Here is a 22,283-nt window from a genome sequence, read left to right as displayed (position 1 = left end):
CGCAGCAAAAGGTTGTGGGTTCGATTCGCGTCTTAGGCAGGTCGATTTTTTCAAGTTGTTTATTTAAAATTTTATTAAATTCCGCAAGGGAGGGTTTTCGCTTGTGAACATTTTTAAGAAAACGTTTAAAATAAAGCCTTTTAACTACAACAAAGTTTTTCTGACGGCACGTAATTTGTTAAACCAGGCACTTAATTAGATGATCCTCCACATGCCATTTTGCATACTCATATAAAAAGTATACCCTCTTTGAGTTCAGCTCTTAACTACGTAATAGTCTATTATACTAATGGTTTTTGTTTTCCGCGCAGATTCTGAGTCAATTGAAAACGCGAGCACGTATTCATAATAGCTCTCATTTTCTCTATGCCACATTATATGGAATATTTTTTTCACCGTACAACAAATTAAAGATTCTCGTCTCGTTTTCCATTATTGAGCAGTACTAGCGTCATTGACGAGCTCTACCCTCGTTTTAAGGTCTTCAGGCGTGTGGAAGGTCATCTAGTTTGACCTCGTTTTCTGTTAATGATTTGCTGAAATATTCTAGTAATCGAGAAGAAAATTGTCTTAAGTAAGAGAAAATGAGGAAAAACTTATTCCTAGAAATAACGTCAATTTTGAAGTTCTTGGAAATGAAATACTTATTTGAATATTCCTCAATGCCACTTCCCAGCTTTGAGAAATGAGAATAATTTGTAGTGTTCAGAATATGTTGGAAACCCAAGTTTCCGCTGTATTTTTCAGTACAGTTCAGTACTTCAGTAACTAAAGGTCTTTTCTTACTGAACTTCTCAGTTATTAAATCTATAAATTCTTCTTATCAGATCTAAATTTAGAAAATAACTTTATGATAATATGCTACTGTTTGATACTTGTATTGATACAAGATAGAAAACATTCAATTTTATCACTAAGACTGGGATGATATTTTGTGACGGTTTGAGTCCTAGTTAGTAAAAAAACCTTTTCGGTGAATTTTGTTAAATATTTACAAAAGAGCCAAACAGCAACTTTAGGTATCACCTATCACAATTTCAGAGGGTAAAAGAAAGGGTATATTTGAGTAAATGCCAGTGTATTTCTCGACGTCGCGACAGCTTGAGAGGTAGTTAACAAGATGGATGGACTTGTACTCGTACGTACAGATGATATCATTTCAAGACAGACACTGGGATACCTTATGTAGTTGTTATAGAAGCTATTTTACAGCAAAAATTTATAAGCCTTAAGTGCTAATGTAATACCCAACCAGACATTTTAGAACTATGTATCTACGTACGAGTATATCGGGGGATCTTGGGAAAATAAACCGAAAAACGCTATGTTAGACTCTAGCTTCATTTTCAAACTCCAACTTATTATTACTTAAATCAATCAATGTTTGAACACCTATTTTATGAAAACGTTTTTGAGCGATTCCTATTTCTCTTATTAAAAAATAAATTAAAAGAAATGAACCGTTATTTCGCACAGTATTCTAATTCAAACTTGAAAGTAATTCCAGTCTTTGAGAGCACTCGCGTTTGTCGTTCCTCTTAAATGTTTTCGCTCGAAATGTTTTTAATTTGGCTCATTTGCGTGTTTTCAAAGGACAGTTATGTAAACCTGTGCTATGCGGTCTTGTTTGTGATGCTGATGTGGTTGAAATGACTATGCTAATTATGTTTTTTAGACCCAAAGCTTACATTTTATTTAATAAAAATGTTAACGTAGAGCTAAACTTTACTAAAACATTCATGTGCTTCAGTAAGGTTCAACTGAAAACATTTCAATACATTGAAAAAACGACGTATTAGTAGTTCCTGTACTATTAAAACAAATAACAGGTGGGGGTGTTCCATCAAGTTAGGCTCATTTGAAACTGTTTTTCTATTTTTTTTTCAGAAAACTAGTACTTGTGTAACTACACAATAAAAGTATAATGTTCATAACCGGTTAACAAAGAAGAAAGAGGTTCTATTTATATACAACAAGAAAATTCTTTTTTTTGCTGTAGCTGTACTCAACTCAATGGTGTGTAGTTAATCTTTTTTGCAGGAAAATTGTGTAGCCTTACTGACAAGACAAACTACTGACAAGGCTACCGCTAGCTTAACCACACATTAGAACAGCTTAATTTACGCCAAGGCAAATGTGCAATTTAGTTTTAAGTTTCTTGAGTTAATTTTAACAAGGTTTTGCACAGGTTTTACACGAATATAACTTTAAAAAGCGAGCGAATGAGAAGTCTGTCAGTTTCTAATAAACAATCTGTTTAAACTTAACTAAAGGCAACCGTGTTTAACCACGATCAAAATGTGGCTAGACTAATTCCCTATTTGGCAAGATATATTCTAGGCTCAATATAAATGGCATCGGTCCAATTCACTCTCAGTTTCGGCCCAATAAATGTCTGTAAATCACGCCATGACACGACGCCAATGGGTTCATTTAATAAGTGCTGATTAATCACATTAATATAAACGTTACGATTTTAATAAATTTAGTACGAATAGGTTTTAGTACCTGCAGCTAGTACTAAAAGGAACTCTAGTTATAAAAATTAAATACTGGAATAAGATTAAATTATACGTTTTTAACTCCAGCTAAGTAAATTCTGTTTCGAAAACTCTACATAACCAATCGAGTAGATAAACAAAAGTAAACACCGTATCAACTTAAGTAGTTGTATTATTAAAATATAAGTACCTACTAGATTGCAAAGGGCGATGGAGCGTGCTATGCTCGGAGTCTCCCTGCGTGATCGAATCAGAAATGAGGAGATCCGTAGGAGAACCAGAGTGACTGACATTGCCCTAAATATAATAGCATCGCTAAAATCAAGTGGCAGTGGGCGGGGCACATAGCTCCTAGAGCTGATGGCCGCTGGGGCAGGAAAGTTCTTGAGTGGCGACCACGAGCCGGAAGACGTAGCGTGGGCAGGCTTCCCACTAGGTGGACTGACGATCTGGTGAAGGTCGCCTTGGGGGAGGCCTTTGTCCAGCAGTGAGTGGACGTCTTTCGGCTGACACGAACGAACAAAATTGCAACAAAAATGTACAGCTTGATGTGCTGTCTGTCGACTTGACTATCCCGATTGCTTCGTTTTTCTTAAACACCCAGCTTCATATTTCAGCTGGAGCTTTATTTCTGAACCAAAATACTTGGATAAAAGCTTTGCTCTGTAAAGAGATTATCAACCCCGTATTTTCAAATGGCTCAATGAAGACGAGGAATAAAATTCTTTTTTCTGAAACTTTTCCTGTAAAACTTACTCTACAGACTTTTTACTATAAAAATATGTTTTTCTGTCGAGTTTGCTTTTAAAACAGCTTTTCTATTCAGAGAATCCAACCCTAGACAAAAAGTGATAGTTTTAGGCCACTTTTCACCTCGTAGAAAAAAAAGTAGGCGACAAAATGGCCTCGAATAATGATAATTTATTAAGATATATTTTTTAAATTAAGTCTCATCACGAAACTTGAAATTCTAGCCTTTCCTAAGCATTCTAAATAACTCTACTAACTAAAATCGAGTCCTTGCCACGTTATACATTGAATTTTCCTTCACTCTGCATTATTTTTACTGCAATGCAACACGACAGACTGGCAAACTAGTACTTTATCAATATTTTCTGCTCAGTATTTCAATTCTATTGCATTTATTCGTTATGGCTAAAACAAGTTATTCAATTGGAACACTAAACTATGAGGTTTTCAGAAGGTTTCACTTACTAATGTGATGAGTATTTGAGTCTTTTGACTTCTTTTGTCCACTGCTGAACAAAGCCTCTCCCAAAAATGACCACAACCATTCGCAGTCTTTTTATTAGTGATTAATATTATTGAGAAAATAATATAAATAAGGCCTAATAATCACATTGACTCTACATTTCGTCGCGAGACTTCAGCTCTTTCAGTTCCAGTTTGTACAGATTTATATTTTTACTAGCTTTCCGCCTGCGGCTTCGCCCGCGTGGAATATTGTCTGTCACAGAAAAACTTTATCGCGCGCGTCCCTGTTCCAAAAACCGGGATAAAAACTATCCTATGTCCTTGCCCGGGCGGGACTCAAACTATTATGCCAAATTTCATCATAATCGGTTCAGTGGTTTAGGCGTGAAAGCAAGACAGAGACAGACAGAGTTACTTTCGCATTTATAATATTAAGTAGGTATAGATTCTCTCTAAAAATAAGGAAAAACATGTTCTGAAAAGTTTCAACTTTTCATTCACTGTAAAGTTATAAATGGTAGTCACTCAAAAGGGTTGATACAATTTCTTTTTCATTTGGTAGATTATTATAACCTTTCGTGACCTTTATTGTATTAAGTCCATACCTTGTAGACTTAAGGGTCTCAAGGTCATCAAAACAGTCAAGCCAGGGATTGACAAGGGACGCCCTTGCTACAATAGACTTATCATTGATTTCGTAAAGCCTGGTATTCGGCAAAATGGGACAAACCGTCTGTGATTGGACGAAATGTTTGGTGAAATCATAAAAAAATTATTAACAATTTCATATTTTAATATTTTATCAAATGAATTTAAATGCCGTAGGTGCTTGTTATTCGAATTCAAATCCTTTTCAAGGCACTTGTACTTACCTACCCGTCCCAATACATACGTTAATGTCTCAGATAAACATAACTTGAATAGATGTTACTTACCTACATATTATGAACTGACTCGAGTACACTTCCACAACACTATTCATAGTAATTTATCTAAATGGTATTAGCAGACTGTATACCTACTGTGTACCTATTAGTACATAACTGTCAGGAGTGATTTATTATATTTTTCATAAGAGTTATTTTTATGTGTTTTAACACAATTCGTAGAGATGATAAATGATAACCAAAAATGATTTATGTACTGGAGAATTTGTTAGCGAGTTATTGTTCTGTGTTTGTAGTTTTTATTAATCAACTAGCTTTTGCCCGCGGCTTCACCCGCGTGAAATTTAGTTTGTCACAGATATACCCTATATGTTATTCTGGGTTATAAACAATAATACTGTAAAGTTTCATCAAAATCCGTTCAGTAGTTTTTGCGTGAAAGAGTAACAAACATCCAGACATCCAAACTTTCGCATTTATAATATTAGTAGGATGTATATTCATTCTCCCGTATCTACTAACAAGTACTTACTGTTACGGTAAGTTACTGTATTATACTGCTTCTTAAAAACACAGTCGTAAAATGTCCACTATTCTGAAACATTCCTTATTTGGCTGCTGAAAGTTAAAAACATTAATATTTTCCTATATAGTCTATCTAAAAAACTTAGAAGGATTTCTATCCAGAGTAGAGTAGGGTCAAGATTAACACAATTAGACTGCCAGTTATTTTATAACATATTTTTGATTTTGTCTCCTGAAAATTCAGCTTCAAAATACCCACAACCTTAAAGATGACGAAGTTACCGACATATTTCGTGTATAATGTGTATTTTCACCTGTCAACCGTACAATGCCGGTGCCGCCGGCCGTATCGACCGGTCTGGGTCAGTTGGCGCGCTGCCAGGGGGTAGTGAGGGTAGTCTGCCAGGTTCACTCGTCAATCATTGCTGGATGCTGGTTCCGGGAGTTATGGATGGCAGACGCACGGTTAAACCAGGAAAGAAAACCCTACCTTTTGCGCTGTCGGGTAAAAAAGTCACCTGTAAGTCGGGCCGGACCGTGAGTTTAGGGGGCCCTGGGCTAATACTACTTAGCCCACCTAATTACTAAAAGTATAGAAAAAATGAGACAGTAAAATATTTGACTTGACTTAGCCGAGGGCCCCTAGAATCCACGGGGCGCTGGGCTGAAGCCCAAAAAGCCATATGGTAGATCCGGCCACACCTGTAAAGATTCTTTCAGGTGTAAATCCACGTAGTTGTTGTGAATTTCAATCTGCTTAGTAATTGAATTGAAAGTAATTGAATTCTTACGTCGTGTCGGCTACCAACAGCTTACAAACGATTAATTCATGAATTGCATTGATGAAGTATTTCTAGGCTTAGATTAATAAAACCTAGATGGATAGTCTTCATACAAACGCTTCGTCAAGAGTGAGGCAAAAATCTTATGTCATTAGTGTCAATTTTGTTGGGGAGTGTAGACAGTGAAGGCGATTTTCCCGAAAGTAGGGAAATTTTTAATACGTTTTTAATTATTTTATAATTAACAAAAACAAAACGCATCATGTACTTACTTATTTATTGAATTCAAAGAACCTACTTAATTACAATAAGATAAATCGACTTAAAAGTCTCGATTTCATAAAAAAGGAAGTGTATTTGTAGGGCGAACAATTGGGAAATAAATTTTCTTGTTACTGGTATCATTCCCGTATTTAATTTTTGAAAGCCAAATTCAAGCAAAATACGCGTCGAATTGTAGTACTTACTTATGAAATGTAACACTGGTCACTTTCTTTCCTTTTTCTGATGTATTTAGACACCCTTTTACAGCCCAAACCGTCTTATTTAATTAAAATTCGTCGGACGTGTTTACCAATTTTTCACTTTGACAGTTCATGTGACGTTTACGGGTAAGCCATTCTGGCTTACTAAAAGCTGCCTCACCTTTCGTGCACTGACTATCTATCTAGGTTTTATTAATCTAAGTTTCTAGGTTAAGGTAGCATAATATAAATTCTAAAATCTTTTCTACTTAGTGTGTCTGAAAATTGTAGAGTAGCAAATATGAAGATTAGGTAGGTACCTACCTATTTGATGTGGTTTCTCTACATCATTGTGTCTACATGAGAGTAATATACATACAAAAGAAAACTTAAGGAGAATCGTTTAAAAATAGCCATCAAAAGGTCAAGGAGTGAAAGAAATGTCAAATGATCGAAATACCTACATTAACAATAGTCTGAATCAATAGTGACCCGCCCCGCCCTACTATGACATCTATGTAGACATTATACAAACTGATAATAAATCAGAAAAATGCTCAAACAAAATAAAATACAGTCAACTCACCACTACATAAATCATTTATATTTATTTACACGTAATATTACCTCAAGGTACAGTATATAAAAACCAGTTCTCCATTTCTTTATTCCGGCGTCAACATTTCTTGCTCAACTAAGTTATCCTTACCCGTGTTAGAGGGGGTTTCCTGAGCTCTGGGGAGGCGGTTGAGTGTGCTGGACGGCTACTGAATAATAACATGTACATAGTGTAAATTGGTGCAGTAGGTCATCTCGACATTACGCAACCAGGAGTTACATGAAATCTAAAAAGTGCTGTTTTATCTCACATTTATTTTTATAAATGTAACTCCAGGGTAGCCAGGATCTAGATACACAACTAGACTGCGAATTAAAACACAACCAGATTATGTTAAGCTCGACATCAGGTAAACTGACTAGTTGAGCTGACGTATATCCAAAAAAATGACAGTTTACAATGAATTTTATGATTTCGCACACACGGTCTTGTGGATGTTCCTAGTCCTACGTCACTTTAACTAACGGGATGTGACCAGTTTTACCAAAAGTAGACCTACTACGTTTTGTCTTCACTGTGGTGAGATATCCGGAACAGTCGACAAGTATGTTAGATACCATGCGTTGGGGTAGAAATGTTTAACGCTAACTAAGTATTGTCCTCTGGGATAACTTTATTCGCTGACAACTTTATTGAATACATTTACTTACCTACTGCGTACTTATATTAATTAATACCTATCCAGGATCTGTAGATCCTATGCAGTAGTGGTGGTAATGAGAGGTTCCAATAATCCCGTAAACTGACAAATCGGGTAATTGATAAATTTAGTAACATTTGTTTATAAAACTATATCTACAGAGTCGTCTGAATCTACACACACAATACACATTCTGGCTAATAGGGTAACATCTAGCTACCACCATCTTGCCTAAGTCTGTCGCCATAACAACAATGTTAACAGCATTGTTGTGTTCCGGTAGTTAGAGGTAAGATAGCCAGTTCCTCCGTGGTTGAGGATTCCGGGTGAAGCTCGCTTCCACCTTCGGCCTGATCATCACTTACCATCAGGTGAGATACAGGCCAAGAACTTCCTCGTTGTGTATAAAAAACACTCTTGGTAATAACATATAATACAATGACATAATATCTTACCATGTTGATTTTAGGTAGTACCTTGTAAATCAAGCTTAGCAGAACTCATCAAAAAGCCACATTGTAGACAAACGTTTACTTAGGTAATTCGTCGTAATTTATTCATCTACAGCCTACACGATTTATGGGTAACTCAAACATTCGCGCGGCTATTACAGGAACAAACTTTTGTAATGAAACGAAAACAGCCTGGAAGGCTCAATTATATTGGGCTAAAGATATAATAGTACCTACCTACTCTAAAACAATTGAAACGAGAAAAATCTATCTATTGGATCTGGATATAAAGATTGCCAATGAAACATTTCAACATAATTTTTTTCTGGCATTCAATAAAATTATCTAAAGTCCGGTCGCTCGTACACTCACTGCTGCCGCCCGTCACACAGTCGCGACAGCAATATATCGTAATTACGCGCGAGCGATAAGGATAGGTAGCTTGGGGTCATTGGACGAAATTCTACGTGCTCGGCGACCGGACACAGATCAAATGGACAAAGATCTCCCACAATTGGGGTCTTCGGTCTTTGGCTTGTCGCATCCAGCTTCTGACAAGTCTTCACTCTAACATAGTTGGATGTTCATCAGCAACAAGCCTACCTATATAGGTCTTCTAAATACTACACATGGCTTTGCATAAGTTTATTTTCGATATGTCACACCTATTTACTACTAAAAAAGTAGAGCTCTGTAGGAGAGATTCTAACCAAATTATGTTTTTTCAATGGCAACCTCTGATGGCACTAGCAAACGACGTTTCGGTTGTCCTTGTCGGTCAACTACTCTATCTAACTGCGGAAATAAGTAAACTAATTTTCTCGTAATTCGGAGCTGTATGTAGGCCAACTGTGGTTTTAAACTAATTTTCAAGTATTTTGTAAACCTACTCCGTATCAACTGAGGTTAAAAGCTGGTACAGGTGCGGCAGATTCTGTTGACAGCGGTCGAATAAAGCTCTCGCTTCGGATAATATTCCGTGCAAATTGCGATTGGATGAGCATGTCCGTCCAATCAGAGGACACTGTTTTAAATAGCTCGCATTTGGGCGCTATTTCATTTGTGGGAGTGGACCGGGGCAAATTGGGTCACATTAGGTACAGACGACGGCATGTCAACGTAACCACTGCGGGTTCTTGTGCAGTTGTAATAGGGGTGAGTTTGCAACAAAAATGGGTAGCAAAAATGGATGTACTGTCGTGTGTACATAAATAATAAGGACGTATTGATTAAAAGTTACTTAAATTGACTGATTCAATTAGTTACTTTGTGTACTACGAATTTATTTTGACTTTGATTCTGTCTACGTGTGTAACTTTGGGTATGTGAGATAGAGTCAAATTAAGGTGTTCCATGAAGTTAAATAAGAAAATGATTAATTTATTTGATGCAAAATCCCGAATACTTCTATAAATATTTTCCATTAATAAATTAATCACATATTTAATACCTACACTTTCGCTCTAACAAATCTGGGGCCTAATTGAATGGACATCACATTAGGTTTGGGTAATCCTCCGTTAGTGACAAGAATAATCGTGTGATTATTATTGCTGTCAACAACGCTGATATAACTTTGTCAACATGTGGGATGGTGGATTAAGCGAATTCTGAATTGAGTTGGGAACCGAGATTCGTTTAATCATATTGGCAAAAAAATTGGTTATTTTGCTTTATCAAACATTAGGATCGTACGGAATTTAATGCAATATTTGAATAAGCAGAGAGGATTGAGCAAAGTATAACAAAAACAAAAGGAAATAGACACACATTTGTATAATTATACAGTAACAGTTGAAACTCAGTTTGTGTTTTCAACTCAGTTTTGCTTTTGTAGAGGAGGTCGGGCAAAATTGGACAACCGTTTCAGTTAATTTTATATTAACACTTTCTCATAAGAAACCGTTTATTTTCCTAGCCGTAACATATGAAGAGGATGGAAACCAAATAGTAAAGTAATATCGCACACAGAAGTGTAAACTAGTGTAATCAGACATTCGTTCGGGCTCACTTCGGGAATATTCGGAACAGTTCGGAAGCCGCCACGAGTGGGGAGGCGCGAAGGATCTGCGCCGGAGGAGTGGAGGTGTAAGATGGAAGATAATGCTGACCAGATTTTTACATTCAGGTAACTGTTCTAATTTTTAACTGTACCTCTATTTTTGTGATTGTACTTAGATGATTTTCTTTCTCTAGGAATACAGGTAGTTTGTGTATAACAGGTATTTTTCTGTTATTAAAGAACATTTCAGCCACAGGACTTCCTCTGCTATTGCCCGGTTGGTAGTTCTAACCTCTCATTAATACTTAGTTCAGCAGATGACGCAATTCGAACTCCCAATCCTCAATATTATTAAGTATCTCACGAGTATCGTAAATCCTCAAGAAGTGTTCACAGACAAGTTGACAAATTAACGATATAGGTACAAATTGTATCGATAAAATTGACAAATATACAAACACAATACCATTCTAACGAAACAAAGGAGTCCATGAAAATTAAATGAGGGTACCACATTATTCTATCGCCTTCATTACTGCTGTTGTGATGTCGAACACAGGCGAAGTTTTAATTACGTGTCCCAGAGAGACAAAGCCAAGGGTGCTCTGCCTAATGAGATGTGAAAATACCGCCTATCTGCGATCAAACTTGTCCTGACTAGCTTTTCCCTGCTAGACAAGTTGTTAGTTCTTACTTGGCTTATTTTGTGTTATAATTGTACAAAACTAAATGATGATAATCTTTGTTTTGCTGCTCTAACACTATCTAAAGCTAATTTCAATCATGGATTTTGGCAAATTAATTGACATTTTATTTAAACACAATGCTTTTTCTGTGATTCATCATCATCATTCTTTCAGTCTGAACATAGGCTTCCCCCAATAATTTTACATATTGACTGGTTGGTAGCGGCCTGCATGCAGTGCCTTTCTGCTACCTTTACGAGGTTGTTGGTCCATCTTGAAGTTATTTTCTGTGGTTAGACAAGATCATTCTTTAAAATAAGTGAAAAAGAAAACCCAAACAAGAAAGACCTGTAAACATCTATCTACAGATGTAATAAAATAGGTTCATAATTTCTGGTTTTCACTACGAATATAGGTTATAAATAATCACACGTCCGCAGGTGAGAGACAGCGGGAAGCGTGGTTAATGAGGTATCGCAATCCGACCCAATGATGGAGAATCTATTTTTGGATCATTGCTTTTGTAGCACGTGAAATACAAACTAAGGCTTCCCTAAACGTGACTTGCGCACCGAAAATTTCAGAATAGAGCCGTTGCCAAAAATGTTATTCGAAAACTAATATTAGTAACGGATAAGGTTTCACTTAACTTTTCATATGCCCAAAACTATTTTAATCTCAGATTTTTATGTAATTTGGCATATTTACAGTTTCTTTTAAAGGCATCGCAAGAGAACTTGTACCATTTGGTCGTTTTCGTGCCTCTGGGCATATATGGAAGAACAAACGTAGCTTTGTTATTGTTACAATATTTCTTACATTCAGATTCTTAAATTAATTTTCTTTCAGAGCTGAATTAAGACGATGCAAATGCCGAGAGTCGCGACTAGGGATTGCAAATATTCGATAGTTTTCTATTTCGAATATTCGAATATTTTTTCAGTGATATTCGAATATTATTCGAATATTCGAATACTTTCAAAAAAATTAAAAAGTACTTAAATTATCAATGTTTTATTGCTGGTTTTATTGCTTTAGGAACTATATTAATTTAACTATTTAAGAATATAGTTTTTAAAACAGTTATAAAATTCTCATCATCATCATCATTTCAGCCATAGGACGTCCACTGCTGAACAAAGGCCTGGCCCAATGACTTCCATAATGACTGGTTGGCAGCGGCCTGTATCCAGCGCCTTCCCGCTACCTATATGAGGTCTTCGGTCCACCTTTGTGGGTGGTCCCACGCTGCGCTTTTTAGTACGTGGCCTCCACTCCAGAACCTTGGTGCCCCGTCGGCCATCATTTCAGCGTACTATTTGATCTGCCCATTGCCACTTCAGCTTGCTTATCCGTCGGTCTATGTCAGCGACTTTAGTTCGGTTACGGATCTCCTCATTTCTAATTCGATCTCGTAAAAAAACACTGAGTATAGCCCTCCCCATAGCACGCTGTGCAATTTTGAGCTTATTTTTAAGGCCTATTGTAAGAGGCCACGTTTCTGAGCCGTGTGTCATCACTGGTAGAGGTAATACACACTGATCGAAGAATTTCGTCTTTAGGCACTGAGGTATTTTGGACGAAAAGATGTTGTATAGTTTCCCGAACGCTGCCTAGCCGAGTTGGATTCGACGATTTACCTTTTTCTCGAAATTTAATCTACCTAGCCGAATCGTTTGTCAGAGAAAGACATACTTGTCAACAGTCTCGAGAATCGAGCTCCAACCGAAACATGAACGTTAGACCTAAGCTTCGTTTTGTCCACGTTCATCCGAAGGCCTGCCTGTTGAGAGACTCGATTAAGGTCTTCGAGCATTGTGCCGAGGTCTTCAAGCGATTCTGCCATGACCACAATTTCGTCAGCAAACCGAAGCTGAGTGATGTATTCGCTATTGAAAGGTAATTATGCCTAATCCTTTCCATTCAAGGAGCTTGAAAGCGTCTTCCAAGCAGCGGTCAACGGTTTTGGAGATATAACATCTCTCTGCCTCACGCCTCGCTGCAGAGGAATCGCCCTTGTGCTCTGCTCCTGTACTCGGCTCGACATGGTAGCGTTTCTGTACAGGCATTTCAGCATCTCGATATACCGATAGTCAATACGGCACCGCTGAAGAGACTGCAGCACTGCCTAAGTATCGATCGATCAAGGGCCTTCTCATAGTCTAAGAAAAGCATCACCACGCTTCTATCCCATGCCTCTGGCGTTGTTCCTTAGAGTAAGACAGAACGAGTTTCGGTGTTCCACCCGCGTTCACAAGCTCCCAGGTTATTCCGTCATCACCCGGTGCCTTGTTATTCTTTAGCTGTTTGAGAGCCTTCCTAATCTCGTATAAGCTGATATACGGGATGTCTTTGGTGTAGTGCCGCGTTAGCTTAGCTCTTGCATCTGTTGCTGAGTTATTAACAGGTTTGTAGGTATGTAGCTGTCCATAAATCTTTTCGATCTCACCCAGAACCTCGGCTTTTGTTGACGTTACCGTCCGCCGTCTTCAGCATCGTTAGTAATAAAGTTGTCTCTTTCAGGTAATTTGGAACCTTGGTTTCGGAAGACAACTTAGTGTTCACCAATGAAGTCGGAAGCATCAATGACTAGTTCTGCGTGTATCTGCTGTGTATTTGATGTCTCCGACCACATTTGCAAACACTAAGTTGTCTTCGTTCTATCTTTTTTGTTTATTTATGTAATATTCGAATATTCGAATACATGTTAATTTACTATTCGAATATTAAATTTGGAATCTAAATTCGAATATTCGAATATTCGAATATTCGATTGCAACCTCTAGTCGCGACATCTGTCGCACAATTGGAAAGTCTACAATTATTTATTTGCTGGAACATTTCTCCAGAAACTCAAGTTCAGATATTGCTCTACTTACTAACATTACTCGAATTTATTATTATTGTGTTCTGATTCCGTGTGAAATATTGCTTTTCATTGAATTTGCCTCGCAATATTTTTTTATTAAAAGCCATTCATTTGTAATTAGGAAGATTTGTTTGATCAAATAGGCACTTTAAATTTCTTTGCTTCCAAACTTTAGTGGTTCATTACTTGTCTGTGAAATTATTCTTGAAATATGTCTGGAAATATTTCTTAAAATTTTAATAGGGAATTCGAGAGCATTTGCCTTGAATTCGTAGGACTCCCACGCTGCTACAATTCTAATCCATTATTCAGGCGTTTCTCCAGAAACCTAATACTGGGAATATAATTGTGGGTAGAACTTTTAGAATGGCTCTAAACGTGTTTTAATTAAACTTTGGCTGTGTTAATTGATACAACTTTATTATAAAGTCAGCATATTTTATATTCAGAATAGGCTCAATATTAGTTATATATTTCTTGTAAAATAAGACCATGATCAATGTTAGTCATTAGTATCTTAATTTAGTCTTCAATTATTCAAATTAGACACTAGTGTACAAGTATACAAAGAAAATGCAATCTTCTTGGTAGGTTTATTTCTTCTTCAGAATCTTCTGTGCCGTGTGTAAAGTTATAAGCTATTTTCACTAGTGTTTTAGCAGCTCAGCAGTACCGTGTATGTGTAATATTAAAGTTGTAGTGTGTTTAAATAAGTTTGCAGCTTAAAAAAATTAATTCAGTTCAGACGCATATTTTAGTTTAAAGCGAGGCTGTTAAGGCAGTATTACTGAAATTACGGAGCAATGGGAGTTCTATGGGGTTGTAATTACAAACCAAAATACAAAATATTATGAGAACGGAGTATTCTAAATTATTGTAACATTTATTTAGGCCTCATAATTAAAGAAATTCTTCAATCTATATACAGGGTGTCCCGTAATGTAACGTCAAGCCGGAACTGGGTGTTGAGGCAAGTTGTGCTGGTTATCAGAAAAATATAAAAAAAAATCTATGTGGCATATTTTAAAAATAATAGGCATTTAAAAAAAATCAAAAAATTCTACTCCAGGTGACGGTCCTTTTGCTCGTGTTGCCACAAATCTTCACTTTTTCCAAATTTTTTTTTTGTTATGTAACCCTGAATAATGCTTCTCTAAATTGTTATCAAAAATACAAAACCAGCTGCTTCAACTTGGATGAAAAAAATACATTATTCCCAAAAAAAATTTCAAAATAAAAATTTTGCCTAGTTTAAACGGACTGTACTGAAAAAAAAATGTACTACGCGAGTGTGGCAAGTGACGTCATAATTTGGCGCATTTAGTAAGGATTCCAAAATGGTATAACACTTTGTAAAATCTAGCTGTAATTGTCGACAATTTTTGTTTATTGGAAATAATAGCGTTTTTAACTTTATCTACCTTGGTTAAAAATATTATTCTAATGTGCCCAAAATTCAAGTTTCTGGCTTAAGTGAGGTGGAGAAGCCATTTTAAAAGATATGAGCGGGACGGAGAGGGCCATCTTACCAAGCAGGGATGTTATGGATATCCGTAACCGTAACCGAAACTATCGGATATCCGAAATAAAAAAATATCCATAACCGTAACCGAAACTGATTCAAAAGTTACGGATAGTTTCGGATAAAGGCGGAGTCTTAAGGGTACAATTCCAAACTGCAAAACTCTATGAAATCTGCAGTATACACGCCGCAGCTGCAATGCCGCGCTGCCGATTTCATAGTTTTGCAGTTTGCGGTTGCAGTTTGCGGTCTGCGGCCCGTCTTGGAATTGTACCTACCTTAAATCTTAATATTTGTTACCTACCAACTTGTCTGGCATTCGCTGGCACCATCAATATGCCAGCCTGTTTTACCTTTATCATACATAGGTGTCGTCTTAGTTGGTACATAAAGTAGCTATGTGGGTCACGCTCACGCAGCATCTTGCTATTTGTATTATACCTACATTTTTGAAATTCTAATAATTTCGTAACCGAAATTATCCGAGACTTTCGGATAATCTGAAATGATTTCATATCCGTGACCGTAACCGAAACCGGTATAATATTATTCTAATATCCGTAACCGTATCCATAACCGAAACTTCATATCCTTATTATCCCTGTTACCAAGTACAAGTGCAGGCAGAGCAGGTAGTAAAGGCGCGCGCGCACGGGTGACTTTTGTCACAGTATGTCAACTACTAATTACTGTCATGGTGACAAAAGTTTCTGTGACTGACTGTACGGTAGTTAGTCATAGAAACTTGAATTTTGGGCACATTAGAATAATAATTTTTAACCAAGGTAGATAAGTTAAAAATGGGACTATTTCCAAAAAACCAAAATTTGTCGACAATTACAGCAAAAATTTACCAAGTGTTATACCATTTTGGAATCCTTACTAAATGCGCCAAATTATGACGTCACTTGCCACACTCGCGTAGTACATTTTTTTTTCAGTACAGTCCGTTTAAACTAGGCAAAATTTTTATTTTGAAAATTTTTTTGGGAATAATGTATTTTTTTCATCCAAGCTAGAGCAGCTGGTTTTGTAATTTTGATAACAATTTAGAGAAGCATTATTCAGGGTTACATAACAAAAAAAAAATTTGGAAAAAGTGAAGATTTGTGGCAACACGAGCAAAAGGACCGTCACCTGGAGTAGAATTTTTTGATTTTTTTTAAATGCCTATTATTTTTAAAATATGCCACATAGATTTTTTTTTATATTTTTCTGATAACCAGCACAACTTGCCTCAACACCCAGTTCCGGCTTGACGTTACATTACGGGACACCCTGTATATAAAAATGAAACCCGTTTTCCGTTGTCACGACATAACATGAAAACGGCTTGACCGATTTGGCTGATTTTTTTTTTGTAGTTTTCTAATACTCTGCACAAGGTTTTTACGGAAAAAAATATAAAGAAAATCTCTACGCTAAGGCGGTACGAAGTTCGCCGGGTCAGCTAGTAAAATATAAAGATTCAACTATCTATATGGCCCAGACAAACCAATTACATTACACAGCAATTACCTAACTTATTTGTCTGTTCAATAATAGTTCAGAAACTAAAATACGCGCTAACACAAAGAAAAGTTCGGAAAATATTCCTTTAATGTCCATAACTTGAAAACGTAAAAGAAAACTCTTTTTTGTTTTACCTCAGAGAGCAAACAATGGAAATCGTTAGTCATTCCGGACACAATTCGATCACGATTCCAACGATACCCCCTCTCGTTAAAACTCCAAAGGACGTAATTACTCCCCACTCCACCCTCAGGCGAAGTTTTTTATTTTTGCGTCGAATATTTTTTAGTCCGATATTGGCCGCGTCCCGCGGTCTTGCTGAGGTATTCATCTCGTATTCTCAAGGTCTGGTCGTTTGTCCCCATTCTCCCCGCACGCAGAGTCGTTTTATCGTATTGGGACATCGAGTGCTATCAGAGTCAGATATTCTTTACTGTCGTTACGTTGTAATATGTACTTTATGATATTTACTGTCGTTTTCTTTTGAGCTATCATAAAATGAAAATGTTGCACCCTTTGAAAGAACTGTTTATATTTTCGGAAATAGGTATTTTAAATCTCACTACCTTTGTTAGGCTAGCTGGTACTATTAGTGTGCCTTCGTTTCGGAAACCACTAAAAGTAGAAAAAATATAAAAAGGCAATAATAAAGAATAGGGTGATAAATCTTGCAAAATTGTTCCCAAATAAAAAAATTCATTCCTTAAACTGGTCGATGAACAAAGGCACCATTTATCCATTGTTTCCTTCTCGCTGAGCTGAAAGGAGCTTTTTTCGTAAAAGCATATTCCACATTTTTTGTGATTACATTTGAAAACGAAAGCGTCTTTGACGGAAGCTTTCCTGGAAAAATAATATGGTTCGGGTATTATTTGAAATACAGAAATAATTTTCCAGGTATTAAAACTTGATCATAATATTATGAGAATCGTGTTTATTGTAGCATCAAAATTCGTATTTCAATGATTTCATACAACTTAGGAAATTAAGCTAATATTGATGTTGTATCAGTCTTTCCCTCCAATACCCATGGCGTACTTACATTATGTTGTAGGTATCCAGTAGTTTATGTAGCTAAAAGTTTAAAGTAGTGTAGTAGTACCTAGGTACAAAAGATTTGATGAATTTTGACTTTTTGAAGTTTTAAGGGATTAAGTAGGCTTATAAAACTCAACATAATATTATTGTAGGTAATTTTTGGTAAAAATAAACTGCTTTCGCATGTTATCAACACTATCAAGTCTTGTACTGTGACAAAACAAAATTCTCGTGACAAAACACGGGATAAAATTAGCAACTAATAAAAATTCCTTCTCTATCCATAGGAATGAGTTTTATTGTTGTCCTTCCTAGAAAAAAGCCTTTATCTATACTTATAATAAATCTGTAGAGAGGTCAATTCTGTACATGAAATATATTTTCAAAATAACTATCAGGGGGTGATTAGTGATCGATACTGATGCCAAAAATGCAATCAGTAAAATTTTTGTCTGTCTGTCTGTCTGTCTGTCTGTCTGTATGTTCCTTATAGAAACAAAAACTACTCGACGGATTTTAACGAAACTTGGTACAATTATTCTTCATACTCCTGGGCAGGTTATAGGATACTTAGGAATTCCCACGGGAATGGGAATTAGCGGGAAAATCGTTTTGTATGAAAAATCTGAACCGCTTAAGTTAGACGCTTGAAATTCGGCATGCAGATACCTTAGTAAACTTAAAGCTTAGTTACAACAGGATATTGCAAAATTCCCACGGGAACGGGAGTTAGCGGAAAAAATCATTTGTATGAAAAAATCTAAACCGCGTAAGATAGATGAAGGGGGTAAAACGGGATCCACGCGTACGAAGTCGCGGGCGGCCGCTAGTTTGCTATAATCGCGCATGATCTAGCACGCCCGCCCAAACCGCCCGCCCAAGTAGCCTACGTAGAAAAGGTCCGGCATAGCGTGAAAAAACACTCTAATTTCCTGACCCAGAGGCTTTTCACATGAAAGGTTTTCCGAATATCTAAAAAGGGATGAGAATTTGGGCCCCAAACAAGGTTAAACTGATTATTGATTTCGTACACGAACAATTTCTGACCCTATGCCAGAATCATATTACGTGAAACAGATAGTGACCTAAATTGTGAGACTGATAAAAGTTGATACTTTGGTGCCATATCAGCTAGACTTGTGTAAGCCTGAAAGCCTCTTATTGATTACTTTATGTCTACGAGTGACGTGGGTAGCTCATCATTATTTTGATTTGATTAAGTAAGTAATTCTGAATTTTGATAAATTTGATTGACATGGTTATTTGAGCTTGGAAAAAATATTAATAACCTGATTTATGTGAGGCTTGACTTTTTCAACAAAGTAATGGCTAATTAGTATCAGCATGACTTTAAAGCTTTTTAAACTATTTTATACGATTCTCATTCTGAAACGAAAACGTGACTGAGTTTCTACTTAGGTATTCTCAGCATCAGCCTAATATGTTGTCATGAAGTTGTAGTAGGGCAAGCTATGCTGAGACGAGTACCTATAAGTGCAAGGGCCTACATACTAACAAATAATTTGAATTTGAATGACGATATTTGAATTTGTATTTAAAAAAAAAAGTAAAAGTAAAAAGTATTTTATTTGCCAACAAAAGAATTACAGTTTATCAGTAGTTTATCTAGCGGCTGCTGCACTAAGCCACAAACTAAGCTGTGCTTGTATAGGTACTTCAAAATTCCATAAGAGAATCGTTGTTCTCCAAATAGTTCTGCAATGAAATAAATTAAGACCTGGCATCGGACAATGAATTCAATTAACTTAGTGACTACCCCTTTGTATTATTCATAACTCTTATTTAGTGCAGTTTCTACGTTCTGCAGCTTAATGAATAAATGACTTTTCTTTAATAAACTATAGCCAGTGGTTTTCCCAGTTCTTAAGAGCAAGTTATGAAATTCTCTTGATTTAATTAAATAACATCGGGTCTTCATTACCTTGTTTTGACAGTCTTTCCTTGATTGCACAGCTTTTAAGCACTTGTGTGAAACACTTTTTAACTTTTAAATTAGTATTTTGCAAGCTGACAAGTACAAAAGTTAGGACTTTGTTGTAAGCTCAACGCAACGTTATAAAAGCTCTGAGTAGGTGCTCAAGTATATACTTTCTTAAAGTTAATCATTTTGTGTTTAACTGTAGGTATATTTAACTGAATAGAAATAATGAGTGAATGAATCTAAATCTAATAACTAACATTTTCAATGTATCGCTGTTGGTTTCTATAGGTAATTATAAATAAACAAATGAAAATAAATAAGAAAACGTAACATTTCAGCCAATCGCAGTACCTACCTACATATTGTTACCTAACAAAACCTGACTGATTAACCTGTGCATAAAAAATTACTCTGTCTTTCATTTTATTAAATTTTCTGTTGTCCCTTATTTTACTCGTTAGACAAAAGACAATCTTATCTCCAGACCCTAAAGTTTCTTTTCATAAAATTAAAACCCAGGGGAAGACAGACATCTTTGTTTAGAGAGAAGCGTGGGTAGAAAGCATAAATACAGGTCGTACATCAGCAGAGCCGCGTTGCAACTCATTCCCGGTCCCGGTCCCGGGAGCGTGTATTGATCCGTCCCGCGCCCTTGAACGCGGGTACACCCTACACAGTACAAATACTACGTATCAACATCAGAGAGATTCAAATGGGAAAATAATAAAAAAGCGTTTGCGTTCAGAATGGAATTACAAATGAGGAGATCTGAGAATTGAAGTCATCAACAACATCAACAAAACCAGAATGTGATTAATTATACTATGTACTTAGTTGAAATATTGGTACTAATTCTATGTGAAGTCTTTAGATCTGAAGTCATCTAAGAAAGAGCCTAGTAGGCAGAACTGAGGTGCGTGGGACTGAGAATTAAGTACTTGAGAGCGAAAAGAGGTACTTTAGGACGTCTAGCTTCACGGGTAATTACAGGGGTGTGCGACTTATAAGTTTGTAATTTGGCTTACTTAGGCTGCAGACTTGCATCACCGAACTTTAACCGTTACTTTAGCGATAACCGATTGGAGTTTGACATATTTTTAACGTTTGTCATAGTAAAAGTAGGATTGTGCAACCCAGCCTTAGTAAGAACAAGATCGCTCTGCAGGCCTATAACAGTTTAGTTTTAACTACTTTACTATTATGGTTGCTAATTCTGTCTTTTAATTGTAGAGTAAACATCTGTAGATCCACGGCGAATAAGCTCCACACAGATTTCAAATCTTAAAATACCTTCTCTTTAATGGTGTGAGTTCGTGTGAGTCACCCTTTACTTCCAATATGAGCGCTGCAGAGTCTATTAGGTACTTTTCGTGGTGCGAACCGCTGTGGTGTGAGTTGGTGCGAGTCCCCCGTTATTCAGACCGCTGGTCACCCTATCCCGCCCCAGCGACGGTATTGATCCGGCCGACCTTGATCGCGAGTACACCCCACAATATTATCTTTTTACTCTGGACTTTAAACTCGAGATTATCAAAAGCTTAATCTTACTCAAAAGGCCTAGGATTACAGTTACAAAGGCAGCCATTATTGACTTTGAGTTTAAGATTTTTAAAGAAACCATCTCCAATATAATTCTGTTCTTGTCTTTAGGGTTCCATTGACACATCAAATGATCCCTTGAGGCTGCATGTCTTTTACAGAAAATTTTACTTATAAACGAAGAACCTACTTGATGAAAACACTTGAAAAGATCAAGAATGCAGGACCTTAATTAATATCACACTATTATGTAGTAGCGAAGGAAGGACAAGTACCTATGTATATTTAGCAATGGAAATATTCTGTCGTCACCTGTTCTAAATCGGCAGTAGGCCTAAATTAAGTTCCTAAGCTTAATTAGTATTTGTACTGACTGTCAAATGCTAAATCTCCAGAGCTCAACGTCCATATTAAATTGTGACAACGCACGGACGAGAAACGCAAACATTTGCAAAGTACCCAGACAAAGACGAGGGCAAATAAGCCTCGTCGCGGGCGGGACTAGTGCTTTGCAAACAGACAAGGGGAAGTCCCGTACAGTGGTGAAAACTGGAGATAGAATCAAGAAAGCCTTCATGTCCTTCCCTACAAAATTATTGAACCTAAACCTTTAACTGGTAGTGGCAGAATTGTTGCCACCATATTTTGAACTTTATTGAGAAAACATGAGGTACATAACTAATGAAAAATATTTTTCTCTATACCAGTTAAAGGGTTAAGAAAAGCTTCCCTTTTAGCCATGTTTCGATCCCATTTACTCTCTAAAGAGCATAGAATTAGAGGGGAAGTCCCTTAGAGGGGTGAAAACTGAAGCTGAAAGAATCAAAAAAGCCTTCATGTCCTTCCCTACAAAAATATTGAATTAAAAAAAGCTTCACTTTTAGCCATGTTTCGATCCCATTTACTCTCTAAAGAGCATAGAATTAGAGGGAAAGTTCCATGGAGGGGTGAAAACTGAAGCTGATAAAATCAAGAAAGCCTTATGTCCTTCCTTACAAAATTATAGAATTAAAAAAATCTTCTCTCTCTCAAATCTCTTAAGCATCTTCCCCATTTACTCTCTATAGGGAACAGAATTAGAGGGGAAG

General features: G+C 36.6%; 1 protein-coding gene across 1 annotated transcript in view; it reads left to right on the top strand.

The window, feature by feature from the left end:
- LOC135076381 (oxysterol-binding protein-related protein 1) overlaps positions 1-22,283 on the top strand; it is a 47,535-nt gene that overhangs the window by 8,695 nt on the left and 16,557 nt on the right. The window contains exon 2 of the mRNA XM_063970875.1: positions 10,004-10,213. Within this exon, the coding sequence (XP_063826945.1) occupies positions 10,179-10,213 (35 nt within the window). The 5' untranslated portion in view covers positions 10,004-10,178. The remainder of the gene's footprint in view (positions 1-10,003; positions 10,214-22,283) is intronic.

This window comes from Ostrinia nubilalis, chromosome 1 (genome assembly GCF_963855985.1).
Source record: "Ostrinia nubilalis chromosome 1, ilOstNubi1.1, whole genome shotgun sequence".
Classification (NCBI taxonomy): domain Eukaryota; kingdom Metazoa; phylum Arthropoda; class Insecta; order Lepidoptera; family Crambidae; genus Ostrinia; species Ostrinia nubilalis.
This window is presented reverse-complemented; position numbering and strand designations above follow the sequence as displayed.